At 42.2% G+C, this 15,896-nt stretch overlaps 1 protein-coding gene across 8 annotated transcripts in view; it reads left to right on the top strand.

The window, feature by feature from the left end:
• The first annotated feature begins 1,880 nt into the window (after positions 1-1,880).
• ATAD2B (ATPase family AAA domain containing 2B) overlaps positions 1,881-15,896 on the top strand; it is a 74,208-nt gene continuing 60,192 nt past the window's right edge. For 2 of the 8 annotated variants that reach the window (XM_038130242.1, XM_038130244.1), the window contains exon 1: positions 1,883-2,334. In XM_038130242.1, coding sequence (XP_037986170.1) covers positions 2,179-2,334 — 156 coding nt within the window. In that variant the 5' untranslated portion in view covers positions 1,883-2,178. Of the gene's footprint in view, positions 2,335-4,682; positions 14,904-15,896 lie in introns of those variants that run through there. The other 6 variants (XM_038130249.1, XM_038130243.1, XM_038130247.1 and 3 more) reach the window with 6 other exon arrangements.

Raw genomic sequence — 15,896 nt, forward strand, 5'->3', positions numbered from 1 at the left:
TTGAAGATCAACATTTGTTTCTAGACCAACAGAATTTGAAAACCATATCTGAATTTCATGGCCTATCAGTACTACAGGACAGAAATATTGAAGTACATTATTTATCATTATATATATGATGTGATACTGTTACTGAACATATCTCGTGGTGGTTGGTAAGGGGCAGTCTCTTGCAATTTCCTTCTATTCCTATTTTTGAAGGATAAAAGGATGTGATTTCCAAATACCATTCACAAAATGCCTAGTAGTTTTTTAATTAAAATTCTCATTTAGCCTACAAGTGTATGAAATTACTACATCCCTTCATAACCTTTTAACAAATAAATTTAGAAACAAAGGATATAAAACCTACCAAAACCAATCTCATGGAGCAGAACTACTCTGCTTTTGAATGACACTGGAGATTCTGGGACAGGAGATGAAGCACGGTTGCTAATATAGATTACAAGCTCTAAATAGAGAATGTCAGCTGAGACATTACAGTTCCCACCCTGAAATGCACTGTATTTTGGAGTATCTCATAAAACTAAAAATTTGCTGCTATTCACAGTCTGTTTTTTTTTCTTGGATATTTAAAAAGCTGATTTTTTATAAAAAAGCCTGATGTCATTGTTGCATATTTTCTATTTGTAAGTACACATTCTACCATACTTTTACAGACTGTAATCATGAAGAGAAAGATGTGGGAGTGTACAGGTAAAACAGAATAATAGTTTTTTAAATCTATTGTTCTTTACTAAATGATTATTGCACTTTCCATCTTTAAACAGTAAAAATACTTTGATAAAGCTTGCTTGAGCCTAACAGTCAGAATCACGTGTTCAGTAATTTCATGATACTATTCTTTTTGGTTAAAGAAGTAAGAAGCACTGAAATGACTTGCCCAGCAGTGCCAAACCAGTCAGTATGAAAATTAAAAGGTTGAGACTTTGTCACCTACAGCTGTATGCTTGTGTTCCTCAGCTACGTTTCTTTCACAAAACGTTTGGTTTCCGGGCTTATGTGCAGGTACTGTTATAAGTTCTGTATAGGGCAACAAGTGGTGAGAGAATGATTCCTACATCGGCTAGAAGGGATTGGGTTCGTGAATAGGCTGAAGGGTTATAGTTTGTGAGTAATTTGAAAAGCATTTAGGCATCCGGTGTAGAGTAATGCGTTGTATTCTTCGCCCGTCTGACCTGCATCTGCGATAAGGAGGGATCGCTGGGGACAAATGAGCTTTCCAAGGACCCAGCAAGGAACACGAAGCGCAGGTTGAGGAAAACACAGGGGACGTTCCCGGTGGCTGGCGCGATGGGGGAAACAAGGGCGCACTCCCGATAGCCTGGACAGCAAGGTGATTTCTTAAAAATGAGGCTCACCAGACTGTGAAAAGACTTTTCCACAGAGAATTATGGAGATCTCATCCTCGGGAGATCTGTTCGCCCAAGCTGTCCGGTCAGCTCCTGGCAAGAGCCTCCCTGGGCGAGCAGAGCTGACGGCTCCAGCCCCCCAGGACGGGCGGCTGAGCCCCTTCCCGGGTGCCAGCGCTGCCCTTCACGCCCCGCGGCCCCGGGCAGCCGCTCCCCCTGCCCTTGAACTCCCCGGCCCTCGGCTCAACCCTCAGGGGGTGGCGGCGGCGGCGGTTCCCCCGCCCCACGGGGTCACGCCGGGCCAGGCCCGGCCGGCGTCTCTCCAGGCCGCGGCGGGGCCGTGAGGCTGTGTGGTTGCTCGGTCCCCGCCGCGGAACCGGGACTGGAGCGGCTCCCCGGGGACCCGCGGCCGCCGCCGCCTCCCCCGGGCCGAGCCGGGCCGGGCCGGGCCCATAGAGCGCGCGGCGCCGGGATAGAACGGCCGCGCCGGGGCCGCAGCGCCCCCCGGCGGCGACTGGCGGGGGCGGCGCGGAGCGAGCAGAGAAAGGGAGCAGGGACAGTAATGGCGGCCAGTTAGAGCCGGGCTGAGCCCGAGAGGCGGCGGCGACAGCGGCGGGAGGAGCCGGCGCGGCTCCGTTTGCGTCTCTGCCCGGCAGAGCGGCTTCCCCGGAGGGCTTTTCTTCCTTCCTCCCTCCTCCCCCCTTTCCCCCCTCTCCCTCCCCTTCCCCTCCCTGCCCGAGCCCCCGCCTGTCCGCCCTCCCTCCCTCCTCCCTCCGCGCCGGCGGCGGCGGCGGCGGCGCCCCCCGTGTCCCCCCTCGCCGGGGCCATGGTGAACACCAGGAAGAGCTCTCTGCGCCCCCTGGGCAAAGCGGCGGCCGCGGCGGCCGGGGCCGGCAGCCATTTCATCTCGTCCCGCACCCGCTCTTCTAAGAGGGGCACCAAGGCAGATGCGGCCGGGCTGGAGGAGGCGGCGGCAGCGCGGGTGAGGACCGGGGGGTCCACGGGGGACCGGAGGGAGGCGGCGAGGCCGGGGAATCGCTGGGGACAGCGCCGGTGGTGCCGCGGCGGGGGGGGCTGCGGGCACGGGAGCCGGCGGGGGGCGGGTGCCGAGACGGCTGCCGGCTGTCGGAGGGACGGTGGGGCCGGCGGGCAGCCCGCGGCGAGGAGGGACCGCGGAGCCGGCAGGGACGCGGGGGGCAGCTGCGGAGAGCCGCAGTCCCTGTGGGGCCAGCGCCGGCGCGGCGGGGGCCGCTGACAGGGGCGGGGGCGGCGGGGACACGGGCGGCGCAGCGGCCGCGGTGCCGGTGCCCGGCGGGGCCGGCGGCGGGCGGGGGTCCGGCGGGGTCCGGCGGCGCGGGGCTCCCCCTGCGGCCGCGCCCGGCGCTGCCGCCGCCAGACAAAAGTTGGGAGCTGCGCCCGCAGCAACTTCGCAATAAACCTCGACCCGGGTTTGGTTTGTGTGTGCGTGTGTGTATGTGAGTGTGTGCTTTTTTTTTTTTCCTCCTTTTCCCTAAATGACCTCGATTCGGCTGGCGGCTGCGACGGGAGGAAGCTGGTGTTCGGGAAAGCCCCCCGCCCCGTTTTTTGTGGCACGGAGGGTGTGATTTTTGCCGTCAAGTTTAAGTTGAATGCTTTCCCAGCCGAACTCGCTGTTGGGTTAGACGGGCTGACTGCAAGTGAAATTCTACAGCCCGATTTGGAGAATTAACATTTGGTAAATTGTAACTGGAAGAAAGAATTGGGGAGTCTCCTTTCTTCCTTGTCTCTAAACAGCTCTGTTGACAAAACCTGTAATTTTCGGTTTTAATTATCGAAGAATCACAGAATCAATGAGGTTGCAAAAGACCTCTGAGATCATCGAGTCCGACCTATGGCCGATCACCAGCTTGTCAATCGGACCATGGCACCGAGTGCCACATCCAGTCTTTCCTTCAACAGCTCCTTAAACAGGGCCGGTGCCTCCACCGTCTCCCTGGGCAGCCCGTTCCCAATGTTTAATGATCCTGTCTGTGAAGAAATTGCTCCCACAGGAGGAATTGTAGGCAGGACTTTTTCTTTGGTTGATGCAACTTCACGTATTGCTTTTAAAGGTCCTTCAATAAAAGCAATAAAAATCAACAAAAGCTACGCAAATATGGAAGTGAAATTTGAGGGTCCGAGTGTTTGACAGTCGTGCCCCAACTGACCATGTCCCTGCTGTGCAAAGGAGGAAGTTAAATCAGCCGAGTAGAAAAACACCAGCAGCAGCAGCCAGAGGCATGTCAGAAGGATGTCACCTGGAATTCTCACAAAACCTTTTACCCCATCCATTTGGTCTAAAATACTAAACCAAATACCAATTACTGATGAGATATCCTATACCTTCTGTGCTTCTCTTTCAGGTCTTTCATACTTCACAGCTCTTCCCTTCCCCCATCTTACTTTTCCTTGTTCCCTATTTCTTCCTTGTTTAATTTCAGTGGACTCCTGGGGATGCAGCACCATAGCTGTAAAAAGCTGTTCTGCTTGTTCTAGTGTGCAGTTTCTGTTTATTCATATCGTGGGTCTTGTGGTTTGTGAAGCAAAGTTTGAAGTAACCCTTACTGGCTTACTTCTCAGGGAGTTTACTGCTGCTAAGAAAACTAGCTTGGGCTTCTTTTCAAGTATTTTTAATTCATAACAGTGTTTTTTACTACAAATCATTAAAACATTGAAATTATGTTAGTGTCATGGTGTAAGAAAAGGAGATTCTGCAAAATAGTGTAAAATATTGTAAATCCTTCTCAAGATATTGCCTACACTTCTAAAAGAGCATTTCTTCTGAAGTTAAATGTAAATTTTGGTGTATGGGAATGAACTTGTTTCGCTTCACAATACATCCAATGTGTTTGAGGTGGATTTTTTCTTTCCTTTTAAGATGTAATTGCCAAATATGAGCAGAAGTTATCCAGGAAGGTTTTTTTCCTTATTTCCCTCATCCAGTGTGTTTTATAAAATATGTATATCTCACTGTATTTTAAAGTTGTTTTTGAACAACTCTTTTTATTCTTCAGATGTAAGTACTGTCAGCAATACAGTGTCTTTCTGAGCTTCTGAATCTTCTTGAAGTAGTGCCAGAGAAGGATCTCAGTGATTAGGACATGAATAAGTATAGCAGTAGGGAGACAAAGCCTTTGCTTTTGGAAGTGACTGTCGGGAGACAGATAGTGAGGCTGTGTTCAGAAAGCGTGCTGCGATTGTCTTCATGCAGTTGTTTTTTGGGTTTTGTTTGTTTGTTTAGTTTGTTTTTTGTTGTTGGTTTTTTTTTTGGTTTTTTTTGTTTTTTTTTTTTTTTTTTTTTTTTTTGCAGTTGACTGGAACAGTCTGTCCTTTCCAAATCTTTTGGGTGTCACATCAGGAAACCAGCCTTGCTACCAGCAGTTAATCGGGTTAATGGGCAGCTAGAGTTTGGAGCTCTGGCAGAGATGGGACACTTCTTGTTTGCAGTGTGTGATTTAATTTTCTTGCATGGAGTTTTTGACTGGGACTCCCTGAGAAACGCTCTTCAGTGGGAATGTTTGCAGCCACCTTTCAGAATGTATTTTAAAACATCATCTGTCTGTTCCTTATTAGCAGCAAAAACTGAGTTAGTGACATAATGGCATCCTGTAAGATGCTGAGCAGACCAAAAGAGGGGACAGGACTTGCACATTCTACCTCTTCTGTATCTATTTCCTTCTTATTTTTTCCACTTGACTTTTTCTGATATTCTTTTTTTGTTGTTGTTTTGTTTTTTGTTTTTGTTTTTTTAAATTTGTTTGGGTTTTTTGCATACATTTATAAGAATAGGCTTGACTCTTTCCCAAGAACTTAAGTTTCTAGTCTTCTGCTTCAATATTCTGCTGAGTTGTATGTGAATAGTGTCCTTTTTTGTTTGATCTGAATCTGGAGGTAACATTTGTGGAAATGGACTGTAATAGTCTAAATGCCTTTATCATGTTCAGTGTATTCCCTCAGTAGTACTCACTCAGCTTGGAGAAAGCAATGACGTCAGGCTTTGAAAAGTAAACTGGTTTGAATTATTGATTGGCGACCACACAGTCAGTGATGGAGATGAATACGTGTATGTCTGTCTGCTTACCAGAAGCCAGATTAAAATGAACAAAATCCCTTTCTAAATGGATCAAGGAGCCAAGAAGTTTATTGTCTGAGATGATGTCATAGCAGAGTGCATAGGGAGGGTAGAGAGGGGAAAAACTGGGCTTTGTTTTCTTCCTGTTTCCAGGACTGATGTACACACTATTTAGTAGATTTTGAAGCTATGCTTACATAAATATATATTCTGTTGTTATACAAATTGTACATATGTGTATAAAAATACAGATTTTTTTTCTTTTGGGCATTAAAATTTGGGAAGTGTTCTAGCTTTATATTAAAGCATTCTGACAAGAAAAGCTCATCAAAATCTTCTACAGAGACACAGAATTTTAACACAAGGCTTGCAAGTTCAGTGGACTTTGTTCACACCATGAAAATATTGAGGATCCTGTGACCATAAGTGGTTAAATTTGCACTTTGTATCTACTGATGTCTGATGTTTTCAGACACTGAGTTGTGATTGCTGGTAACACTTCTTTGGCAATTGAAATGATTTTTCTCAGTCATCTCAAAGCACAAATCAAAAATGTTAATCAAGAATTTATTGTGTAATAAACACTCTTAAATCATATCAGCGTACTAGTTAGACATTTTAGAAATGTATACAAGGTTAGCTTAATTCAATTAGCCAAGAAAGCATTAGCAGTGCCTTAAGAGCTACTTGAGGGCATGGTGATAATTGTAAAGCATGATCCTGGCTAAAAGTAGTGCTGCCAACATTGTTCAAGTTGCGCGGTGCAGCCTAGAGCTCTCCATTGTACTTAATTGCTAATGGGAGCGACCAGGGGCTGCGGAGTGACATCGGCTGCTGCAGTGTGCAAAGGTAGAGAGCAAAGCAGCGTTTCTGTGCCCTGTGATGCCAGTGTTTCAGCATCTCTCACTGTAGTTTCTCAGTCTGTAGCAATAGAAGTGTTCTCTGATTTCTGGGTGATCAGTTCAGCTTTTGTAGCGTAAACTTCTTGCTGCATTTTACTCTTTGAAAAGCCTTTAATGATCAGCTGTTGAAAACATAGAAAATATAAAACTTATTATGATTTCTCTTAAATTACGAGTTTTACACATAACCAATAGAACTTTCTAAAAATCAAGTTTTCCCTTATGAAAGACCCTGATTGGCATATTTATTGTCTGTGTAGTGTCTCACGGTGCTCTGGATGCTCTGGTGTTTAAAAAAGAAAGCTATAGAAAAAATTAGATTTTCCTCCTTTTGCTGGATAAATGACACTTGCTGGCCATCTGTGTGTAAAGCTCTTCAAGAAAAAAGCTCCTGTCCAATATCTGTGTTTTAAAGAACTGCACTGCCTTTGTGTTCGAGTTTGCAATAGCATCAGTAAAGGTGCTGAGGCTAATGCTTTTACAGTTCTTTGAAATACATCCTGAAGTGTAAAGCCATGTAAAGTTATTCCAAACAATTTAATTTAAAGGAAGTTTCCCAGGAAAGCTCATCTTTTTGGTGTGTAATAAAATCTCGAGTTCTTTCTGTTTTAGTGGTCTGCTGCTCTTTTGGGATTTAGCAGGGAAAAATCAGTGTTCTAAAATGAGTTGTGCAGGCCATTCCTTGGCTGTATGGTGTTAATACAGCTATGAGCAGTGGGAAATGGAGCAATTGTTGGAAGCGGTCTTTGTTCAGGGTTCTGTCAAAGTACCATACAGTTGGCATTTGTGATCCTTTTGTGGTTCTGAAGGGCTGTCCTGAGTTTGAATTCTTCTTATGTATCGTGCCAGATCAGTCTGGGCTGCTCTCAGCCGTCAGGACACGTGAAATGTCCATGGTTTGTTTTGGGAGGCCGTGGTGCATCCTGTTCGAAGCTGGCTGTCCTTGCTGTCACACTGTTCCAGGGCCTTCAAAGGAAGCAATCCAAGGGCTAATCCAGTGAATGGATAAGACCTCCAAAGAGTACTCAGGAAATGGTGTTGATGTTTTGTGCGCTGCATTGCTTCCTCTGAACATTGGGCTTCTCCCAAAGTAATATTAATAAAAGCTGCTTCTCCAACTACTGTCTCTGTCTGAACTTCAAACAGAAGGTTTGACCCATGCCTGTGAGACACCCCATGACAATTTTGCAAGAGTTGCATACAGCTCGGGGTTATGCAAGATAATTAGCTCAGGTAATTATATTCTGATCACCTCTATCCCCCTGCAGTTTCAGTTGCATGTGGTATGGTTTTGCACATCCTGCCTTAAATTGTTGAATGTTTGCTATACTGTGGAAAAGTTTTAATTCCAGTCTGGTGACGCTTTGAATGATTTCTTTGTAGAACTTTATAAAACCCATCTTGAAACAAAGCATGCAGCAAGTAGGCATCAATGAGCTGAAGCTTTCATTGCTGTGAATTTTGTGTGCTCTTTTGTAGCTGTGACGCTTTGAAAGATTGCTGATTGTTTATTAGATGTTTTAGCTCTAATGGATTACTTTTTCTGTGGGTAATACCACTCACAAACCCATTTATTGCAAAGGGAACTGACAATATGTTTTTATTCTTTTTTTTGTGTACACTTCATGCTTTGCTGGTTTTTCAAAACAATTTTTCAGTCTGACTTCACTCTTGAAATATTGTCTTCATTACCTTTGATGGGATTTTCATGGTTTATTTTAACCATTAATTCTGGTTTAAATTGTTCAAGGGTTGGTTTGCATTTATATGTGCTTGGATTCTTTTTCTGAATAAATTTAGTTTCTTTTCGCTTGGTAGTTAGTAAAACAGGCAACTTTTCAACCAGTTGTAAGACTAATGTGTAATCTTCTGAAGCCTTTTCATTTTGCATTGAGTATGTGTATGCTGTAATAGCTTCAGCCCCAGCTGAAGGAGGCAGCTTTAGTTCTCCTGTTAGAAATACAGAACTTAGAAGTGTCTCCAGGTTCCATAGTTCTTGTAGCCTGTACTGAACTTTGTGGTTTTTCCTTTCTGCTTCCTGTAGTGTCTGTTGATGGCCTAACTAATGTAAAGCTTTGATAGAAAGTTTGTGTCCAGTTGCACTTGGAGCAGATGCTTTGGTTTGGTTGTTTTCATAATGTGGGAAGGGGGCATTTTGCTTTTCTCCAGCCTCCAGTCAGTTCCTTCATTTTAAATGGATAAATAGTTGAGCCAAAGCTATTTAAATAACCTGAAATGAAGAAGCTGTGTATTCTGTACATGTGGAAGAGATTACTTGCAGTGAAATTTGTTGCTGTGCTTCAGCAGTCTGTCATTTCAAATACTTAATAACTATCCTCTATTATTTCTCTGATGTATCGTTCAGGCTTAGAATTCTGTTTTTATGATGATTTAAATTTTAGCACATTAATCTTAAGATTTCTATCACAATTGTACACAATTTTAATTTCATTTTTCTCTTTTGAAAATACTGTCTTCAAGTGAATTGCAGCTAGGGGTGCAGAAGTGTTTTTTAATCCCATTTGTTATCCACACAGAAGGCCACCTTCCTAGTTTCCCTTGCTACAGACACGTCTTTGCTTGGCTTATTGAATCTATTTCCTGGTCATGTCCAAACCTTGGGGAGCAGTCTGGTTCAGGGCTTCTCCCTCTGTCCTCTTTGCTAGCCTCATTTAGATAATTCTGTGTCTTTATTTAGGTTTGTAGTAGTACTGAAGGAGGCCATGTCCTATAAGCTTTGTTTAGGATGTGACAGTTAAGCAGAAGCAAGATGGATTTTCGAGAACTGAGGGTAGGAAAAAACATTTGAATATTTTCATTTTTTCCACATCAGAATTGTAATCATTCTTGATTCTCGATTCATTACATAAATATAATTTCTGCTTTAAAAGTCTTTGTTAACAGAGTCTAGAAACTCACAGAAATGGTTAATGTAGTTCTGACTAAAAATGTGTTGCTTTTATTATTCCTTCAGTGTTGAATAAGGAGGATCAGTGGTTTTAAAAACTTCCCTTAAGTGGATTTACTAGAAATACTTCTAAGTGAGGTGGACCCCATACAGCAAGTAAAGAACTCTTCTCAGGGGACTTGCTCTTCTGCAGGTGTGTGATTTCACATGTGCTGTGAGCTGTGAGCTCTGGCTGTGAACTCTGCAGTTGTGAAAACAACACACTCGCCAATATTAATGCTTACCAGGCCATTTGATCAGCGGGATCAGGATCACGTTACTGGTCCAGCTGAAACTAATCCTCTTCTCCACATCCCCTGGCTTCCCCTTGCCTCCCCTCCATCCTTCTGATTTGATTATCAGCTGAAATTTCACAGTATCTCATCCTAATTTTGGTGAAGGCACAGAGAAGAGAGGAGCGCTCGTGGTGAAATGCTTGGAGAGGGCTGCTGATGATGGGAGGATAAACCTCAGCTCACTATTTATGGCCTCTGTCCCAGTTTGGCAGAGGCTGCTCTGTAGGTCACTCTCCCTTTCATTCATGAACCAAGTAACGTGTAGGTTGCAAGAGTTTTTTGTGTGTCACACTGGAGCTGTTGACAGGCAGGCACTCAGTATGGATACACACAGGTGTCTTTTTTCTGTAACAGACAGAGGGAATGGTTGCAGGTGTGAAAATCCCTAATTAACATTGCTTATATTTTTAACTTGTAAACTTGTAGCTTTTCTCAAAAGCTTTCACATTTATTAAATAACCTGAATTCTAGGGTTGAATGGTTTTAGGAAATGAAATGGAAATCTGTTGAAATAATAAAGCAGATCTTCCTGTGGAAGAAATATGTTTGGGGTTTTTTTAATCTGAACAAATGGTGAAGAATTTATTCTTCTGAAAAGGTCTAGATGATGATATTCTTTGTGTTCTTAGCGGCTATTATTGACGTGAGCATTGTTCACTAAAAATAAAAGTACGGAAGCTGAATGTTAAAAGGATTCAGATCATCCTGCAATTGAGGCATTCTTTACCATCATCACCACTAATGAAATACGTCGTTAATAGTTGTTTATTCCAAGATCATCAAGCACTTAAGCATGAACATTATTTTTCCTTAACACCTGTGGAGAGCCAATGTCTGATAAATGACTGTGTGCAAACAAGTGGAAATTAGAGAACTGCAACCAGGAGATGTGTTCTTCTAAGCTGATCTTTTTTTTTTCAAGCTTGTCAGCAAGGTTAACACATCAGGGCCTTCGTGAAACTTGGAGTTCTCACTAAGGTAGTTAATGTGCTCTAATCCAAATACATTTATTTCTCAGCTTCTTGTCATTTAGAGGCTGAGGCAGAATGGATTGGTTTAGAAGGAATGTTGAAGATCATCTCTTCCCAACCCCTTGCCATGGCAGGGACACCTTCCACTAGACAAGGTTGCTCAGAGTCCCATCCAGTCTGGCCTTGAAGTAAAAGTGCTTTCACACTGGATTTTTAGGACAAAAAGGTAGATGTTCAGCCTGCAGCAGTATGCTGTGTACCATCACAAATACAGGGTGCTGCATTATGCTCGACCTCAAGTTCTGTCATGTTGCCTTCTTTCCCCAGACAGGTGCATCAGGTCTTACCTCTTCCCACTAAGCAGTCAGCCAGTTCTCCCCTACATGAGGGGCTGAAGGCATGTGCCAGGAAAATGTGCATTGGGGTGGGGAAGAGAGCAGCTTGTGAGGATGTGTTGGTGCTGGAGAGAGTGGGTAGTGTGGTGTGTCATCCTGAAATTAATGCATATTATGGATGTGTAAGGCAAGGTGTGGTACCTGGTTTGAGCGTGATCATGAGAGAGTTTCATCTACTTGGAACATTTGTACCAAACATAAGGAGAGTTTTACTCCTTCCCTCTGCGCCCTACCCCTCTTTTTTTTTTTTGGTTAAAAAGCTACAAAGCAAAGTGGTGAACTTAAAAAAAAAAAAGGAAATAGGATTTGAAAAGATTTATTAGATTCTGGTCAGATGACATGATCACATCCTAGGAAAAAAATTTGTTGATTGAGTAAGTAGAATTTGGAACGAAACAAAACTTAAAATATCTCAAAGAGGTTGTGAAGCCTTCTGATTTTTTAAAGCTGCTTAGTATGCCTAGCCTAAAAATGCATTAGCTTAATGCTAGCAAAACCTAGCTCTTTCCTAACTCTCATCAATAGATCTTAACGTAGATCTTTAGTGCAACTAAATTTTTAAGTGATAATTTTTTAATCCATATTTTTTACCTTTGCAGAAACTGATACACAAAGGAGCAAATGGCTTTTCCAAAATCACTGGACAGTCAGACAATGTTTTTGGTGTGTTTTACTGGTGTTTGAAATACATTATAGTTTCAGTGAAGGCAAGTTGTTTGTTAACTGAATAGTTAGAGGAGGGCAAGGATGAGACATGAGTTTAACTAATTGGGGTACTGGGAGCACTGTCACATTTTTTTCATTAATAACTCTTTCAGTTTGGAAAGACAATTTTATCTTTTTATACTGTAGGATGTAGAAGTTTATTAAATGCACTAAAGAACCCTGAGTATTTCAGATCTTTTGATGGACAGCTCATTTCAAGAACTTTGCATGAACTGGTAGAAGAAAAGGCACACCAGTTTTTTTCACATGTATTTTTAAGATAAGAATCCAGACTAATAATCTGGGACATCCAAGAAAATGTGTTGTTAATCAAAAGATGTATTTTAAATTAGAAAAAGAAAGTTGGAAATAACCAGGGGACCTGGATTTAGTTTCTCCAATGTCACTAAAAATAAGAGACATGTCTGAAATTGTTTTCTTTTCAGAGAGTCAAATGAAGTGGAAGAAGTTATATTTCAATATCAGAAGCTAGGATTTAGCTAAAGTTAGAAGCAGACGTTTTTGAAAACCTGTGGCTGAAACAGATTTTTTGAAAATGTTTATTTCATTATTTTTAAGAGTAACTTTCAGGGTCTTTTGTGCTTATTTAGTGGGTTAAAAAGAAAAGCTATTTGTGCATCTAAGAAAACGCAGAGAAATAGGATTGGTCAGCTGAAGATTGAATGTCAATGCATTAACTTTGTGTTTTAGACACAGGGAAGAGGCCATAGAAAAAACAGTTGCTGCAGTGCTGAAGAGAATGGGTTGAAAAGTTGCCTGAGTGAGGAGCTGTATGAGCAGTGGTGTGAGTGTTCAGGGCGTGGCACAGACACTTAGGGTGTGCCCCACAAACTGTACGGCGAGGACAGCAAGTTTGACCATGGTGGATAACTCAGATATTCATGTCTGCATGCCTGTGTCTGAGTACAGACTAACCTGTGGCAAACCAGACAGAGTCTTTTTCAGAAATTGCAAGGTGTGGTTGTGGTTTGAATGTTATATCATCTCTTACTTGGGAACGCAGTGAACTTGTGTTCACATGCTTGGAGATGCCAGTGGTAGAGATGGTTTGTACTCCTTCTCTGTGTCCAAGACTACTGGATTAGGATTATTTTGGGGTGTTCAAACCAGCAGTTTAAGAAGAGTTCTTTGATTATTCTGTTAGCCAGGAGATTTAACTTAAACAGAAGAAACAAACCCCTCCTACCCTTCCCCTTCAAATATGCTATAAGTAATCTTTGTGTTTTAACTTTGGAATTAATCAAGTGTCATGCTTTAGCCAACTGGTTCCTGTGATACACCTGAAGGCACTGTCAGTGAGTACTGCCCTGCTATGTGTGTTCTTCAGTCTTGCTGAAAGACTGTACTGGTATAGTCACTGTTCTAAGAGGATGAATTGAGAAGGAGAAGGCAGTTTTCTTAATGGATTTCTAGTTTGTGTTTTCCAAAACTTAAGGACTCTACATGTTTTAAATAAAGCTCTGTTAGTATCAAATTAGTGTTTTGAAATTTAGGGATGGATACAGAAGAGACTACAGGTAAGAATGTATACCAGTGTATTTGTAGCTTGCTCATAGATGGGCATTAAACAGTGTTTCTGTCTTTCTCCTTTTCATACAAAGCAGAGAAAGCGTAGAGGTAATATGCAGCTATATATGTTTTCTTGCTTTATTATTTGTTTTAGCTTTTGTTTCTAGATACATCAGTACCACTGTTCAAGTGCCTTCAGTGAAGGTGTGTTACCAGTTTGCCCCTACTGCCTCTGCCTAAATTGAATCTTAGCTCAACAGCTGATTTTTGGTATTCATTCAGCTGTCACATTCCATTTTACTTTTGAATCCAAAGATAAGACTGTGTTTTGCCAGTCTAGACCATAGATGATGTCTTGTTAATGCCAGTTGTTTCCTTACTCATTTGTAGCAAGAGTGCTTTCTGTAAGAGGTGATTCCGGTTGTTCTGGATCACAGCTGGTGTTTGCTGGGTCTCTCTTTTCTGTTGGATCAATGCAGTTGCACCAAATTTTGTTTCTCTCTTTGTACCTTCTGACACTGTGTAAAGTCATTTTTTGATTTTTCTCTGCTTGCTTTTTCTTTGTTGCTTTGGTATGCTTGAAGGCAATTTCTGACATGATTAAGATTTTATTAATTCATATTCTCTGCATTCTCTCAGCATGTGAGTGTGTTTGCTTCAGTGCCAGTGTTTCGTTAGGAGCTTTGAGTGCAGTGCATCGGTTCCTACTTCTGCAATTGCATTATTAATTTCTTAATTTTTAAGTTTGATGCTTGTATCATATTTTTTTAGTCCCAGAACATTTTCATGATATCTACTCTGAAGTAATAAGTTTCTGGGTTGAAACTGAAGTGCTATTTTTAATCATTAAAGGTATAAATGGTCTGAGACCCAGTTCCTTGAGGGAGCAAGCTGACTGCTGTGGAATCATTAGACCTGTTTTGCTATAAATGGGAGGAAGCAGTGGATAGACTGCACTCTGTTAAGACTTCCCAAACTGAAATTAATTTTCTTTCTTGTTCTAGCGTATCCCAGTTTGGATAATCTCTTGAGTGTTATGAAAACTATGTCTGTATTTTACTGTGGGTAGTGAAGGTTCTGGATAGCAGTCTGATCTCATTCCCTAGAGCTTGAATTTTTAAAATTGTCTGTTAACTGGAAAATGGAGCTTGGATTCTTGGTAATGTATTCAAAATTTCAGTGATTTCAACTTTGTAGTAGCTTTGTCACTACTTCATGATAAAACATTTTCTCTGTTAGTGCCTCTTACACAGCATGTACTGTAATGTAGGTTAGTATTTGGACTTGAGTGTCTTAAGATTTAACTTGGTTTGTACTTGCTGAGTTTTCGCATAGAGTTAATACGCAGACAAGTGAGGCTCAGCTGAAAATAATAGCCTAAACAAAGAATAACCTAATTAAATAAACTCCCTAATTGCTAGTCTGGTTCCTTAGGCAGCTGCAAGGAACTGATCGCTCACGTGATCACACTGACAGCCTGCTCTTCCAGTTTCTGAAGCTGTTTGCCGGTATATGTTCGTTTGACAGCATTAGAGTTCTCAAAGATACTCAACATTTATGAATTTTGTGAATCTCTGTAGCAGAGGGAGACCTGAAGTAGCAGAATTTGTCTCCATTGCCAGTATTTTGTTTTACTGCCAGCTGACAGGACAAGATCCTAGCTGAACTTGAGACTTGGGACCAGAGGCAAGGCACTGGAGGAAATGCAGAGAAAGGTGATGATAGAGGACTTGGAGGAGTTTGGCTTTTTGCATGGAAAGGGGTGGAGATGGAATACAGGAACCTATGCATTACTAATTTCACTGCTGGCAAATAGTTTTAATGCTACTGCTTGTAAAGCTTTGTTACATGCTGCTTCATCTTTCCTAGTTTCATTTTCTCTGTCTTGCTTAGCCGGTTTTAAACTGGTTCTGTGGCTTACCTTGAAACTCTGCTTCTGTCCTTCATGGGGGAGCTTGTGTAGTTTCTGAAAGTAGTTACTAAAATTACCTAAAAATGGTTGCATTTCTTTAAGTCCACAAGTAAACTGATAATAAAGCAGAAAGTATATGTGCAAATATTTACAGTGTTCAGAAGTGAATGTGAAGGCTACTAAATTTTGTAAAAAGTTGGTGTTTTGTAGTTTGAGAGTGTTATGAAAAACAGCCAGCTGCTGCCCATGTATTTATCGGGCTGTGTAGGGTGCAGGTGTTTTGTATTTAGGAATGGTGGTAGTTATTGTCTTTTGTACTTGTCTGATCCCCCAGTGAAATGATTAAGATCACTGACAAGGTAGGAAGTTCATCTAAAAGAAGGAAAGTGAGCTTTTGAAGCTTTGGTGAGCTGGTCTGCTCTATGGATGGATTGGAGAAACATCAGAAGAAGATCCAAGGAGGTTGGTGCTGTGCAGTCAGGCGAGAGAGTGCATGGGCTCTTCTTGTGTCACAGGGGTGCTGAGCTGTCTTGTCAAACTGCACCCATACATTTGGATTTCACTTTCTAAATACTGTGCTGTGATACTATGTCTTCCTCTCTTAAAAATAAGCTTCTTCTTTTTTTTTTTTTTTTCTTGAGTATGTGGCATGTGATGTTGAAGTATCTGGAGTACAAATCAGATTGTTGTTGTTACTAAGCCTGATGAACAAATGGGACTTCTGTGGTTATCTCCTTGTGTTTAAGTAAAATTATCTCTTTGTCATAGTTCAGGTTCTTACTGACAATTCCTGGAC

The sequence above is a fragment of the Motacilla alba genome, chromosome 3, assembly GCF_015832195.1.
Source record: "Motacilla alba alba isolate MOTALB_02 chromosome 3, Motacilla_alba_V1.0_pri, whole genome shotgun sequence".
In the NCBI taxonomy this organism is placed as follows: Eukaryota; Metazoa; Chordata; class Aves; order Passeriformes; family Motacillidae; genus Motacilla; species Motacilla alba.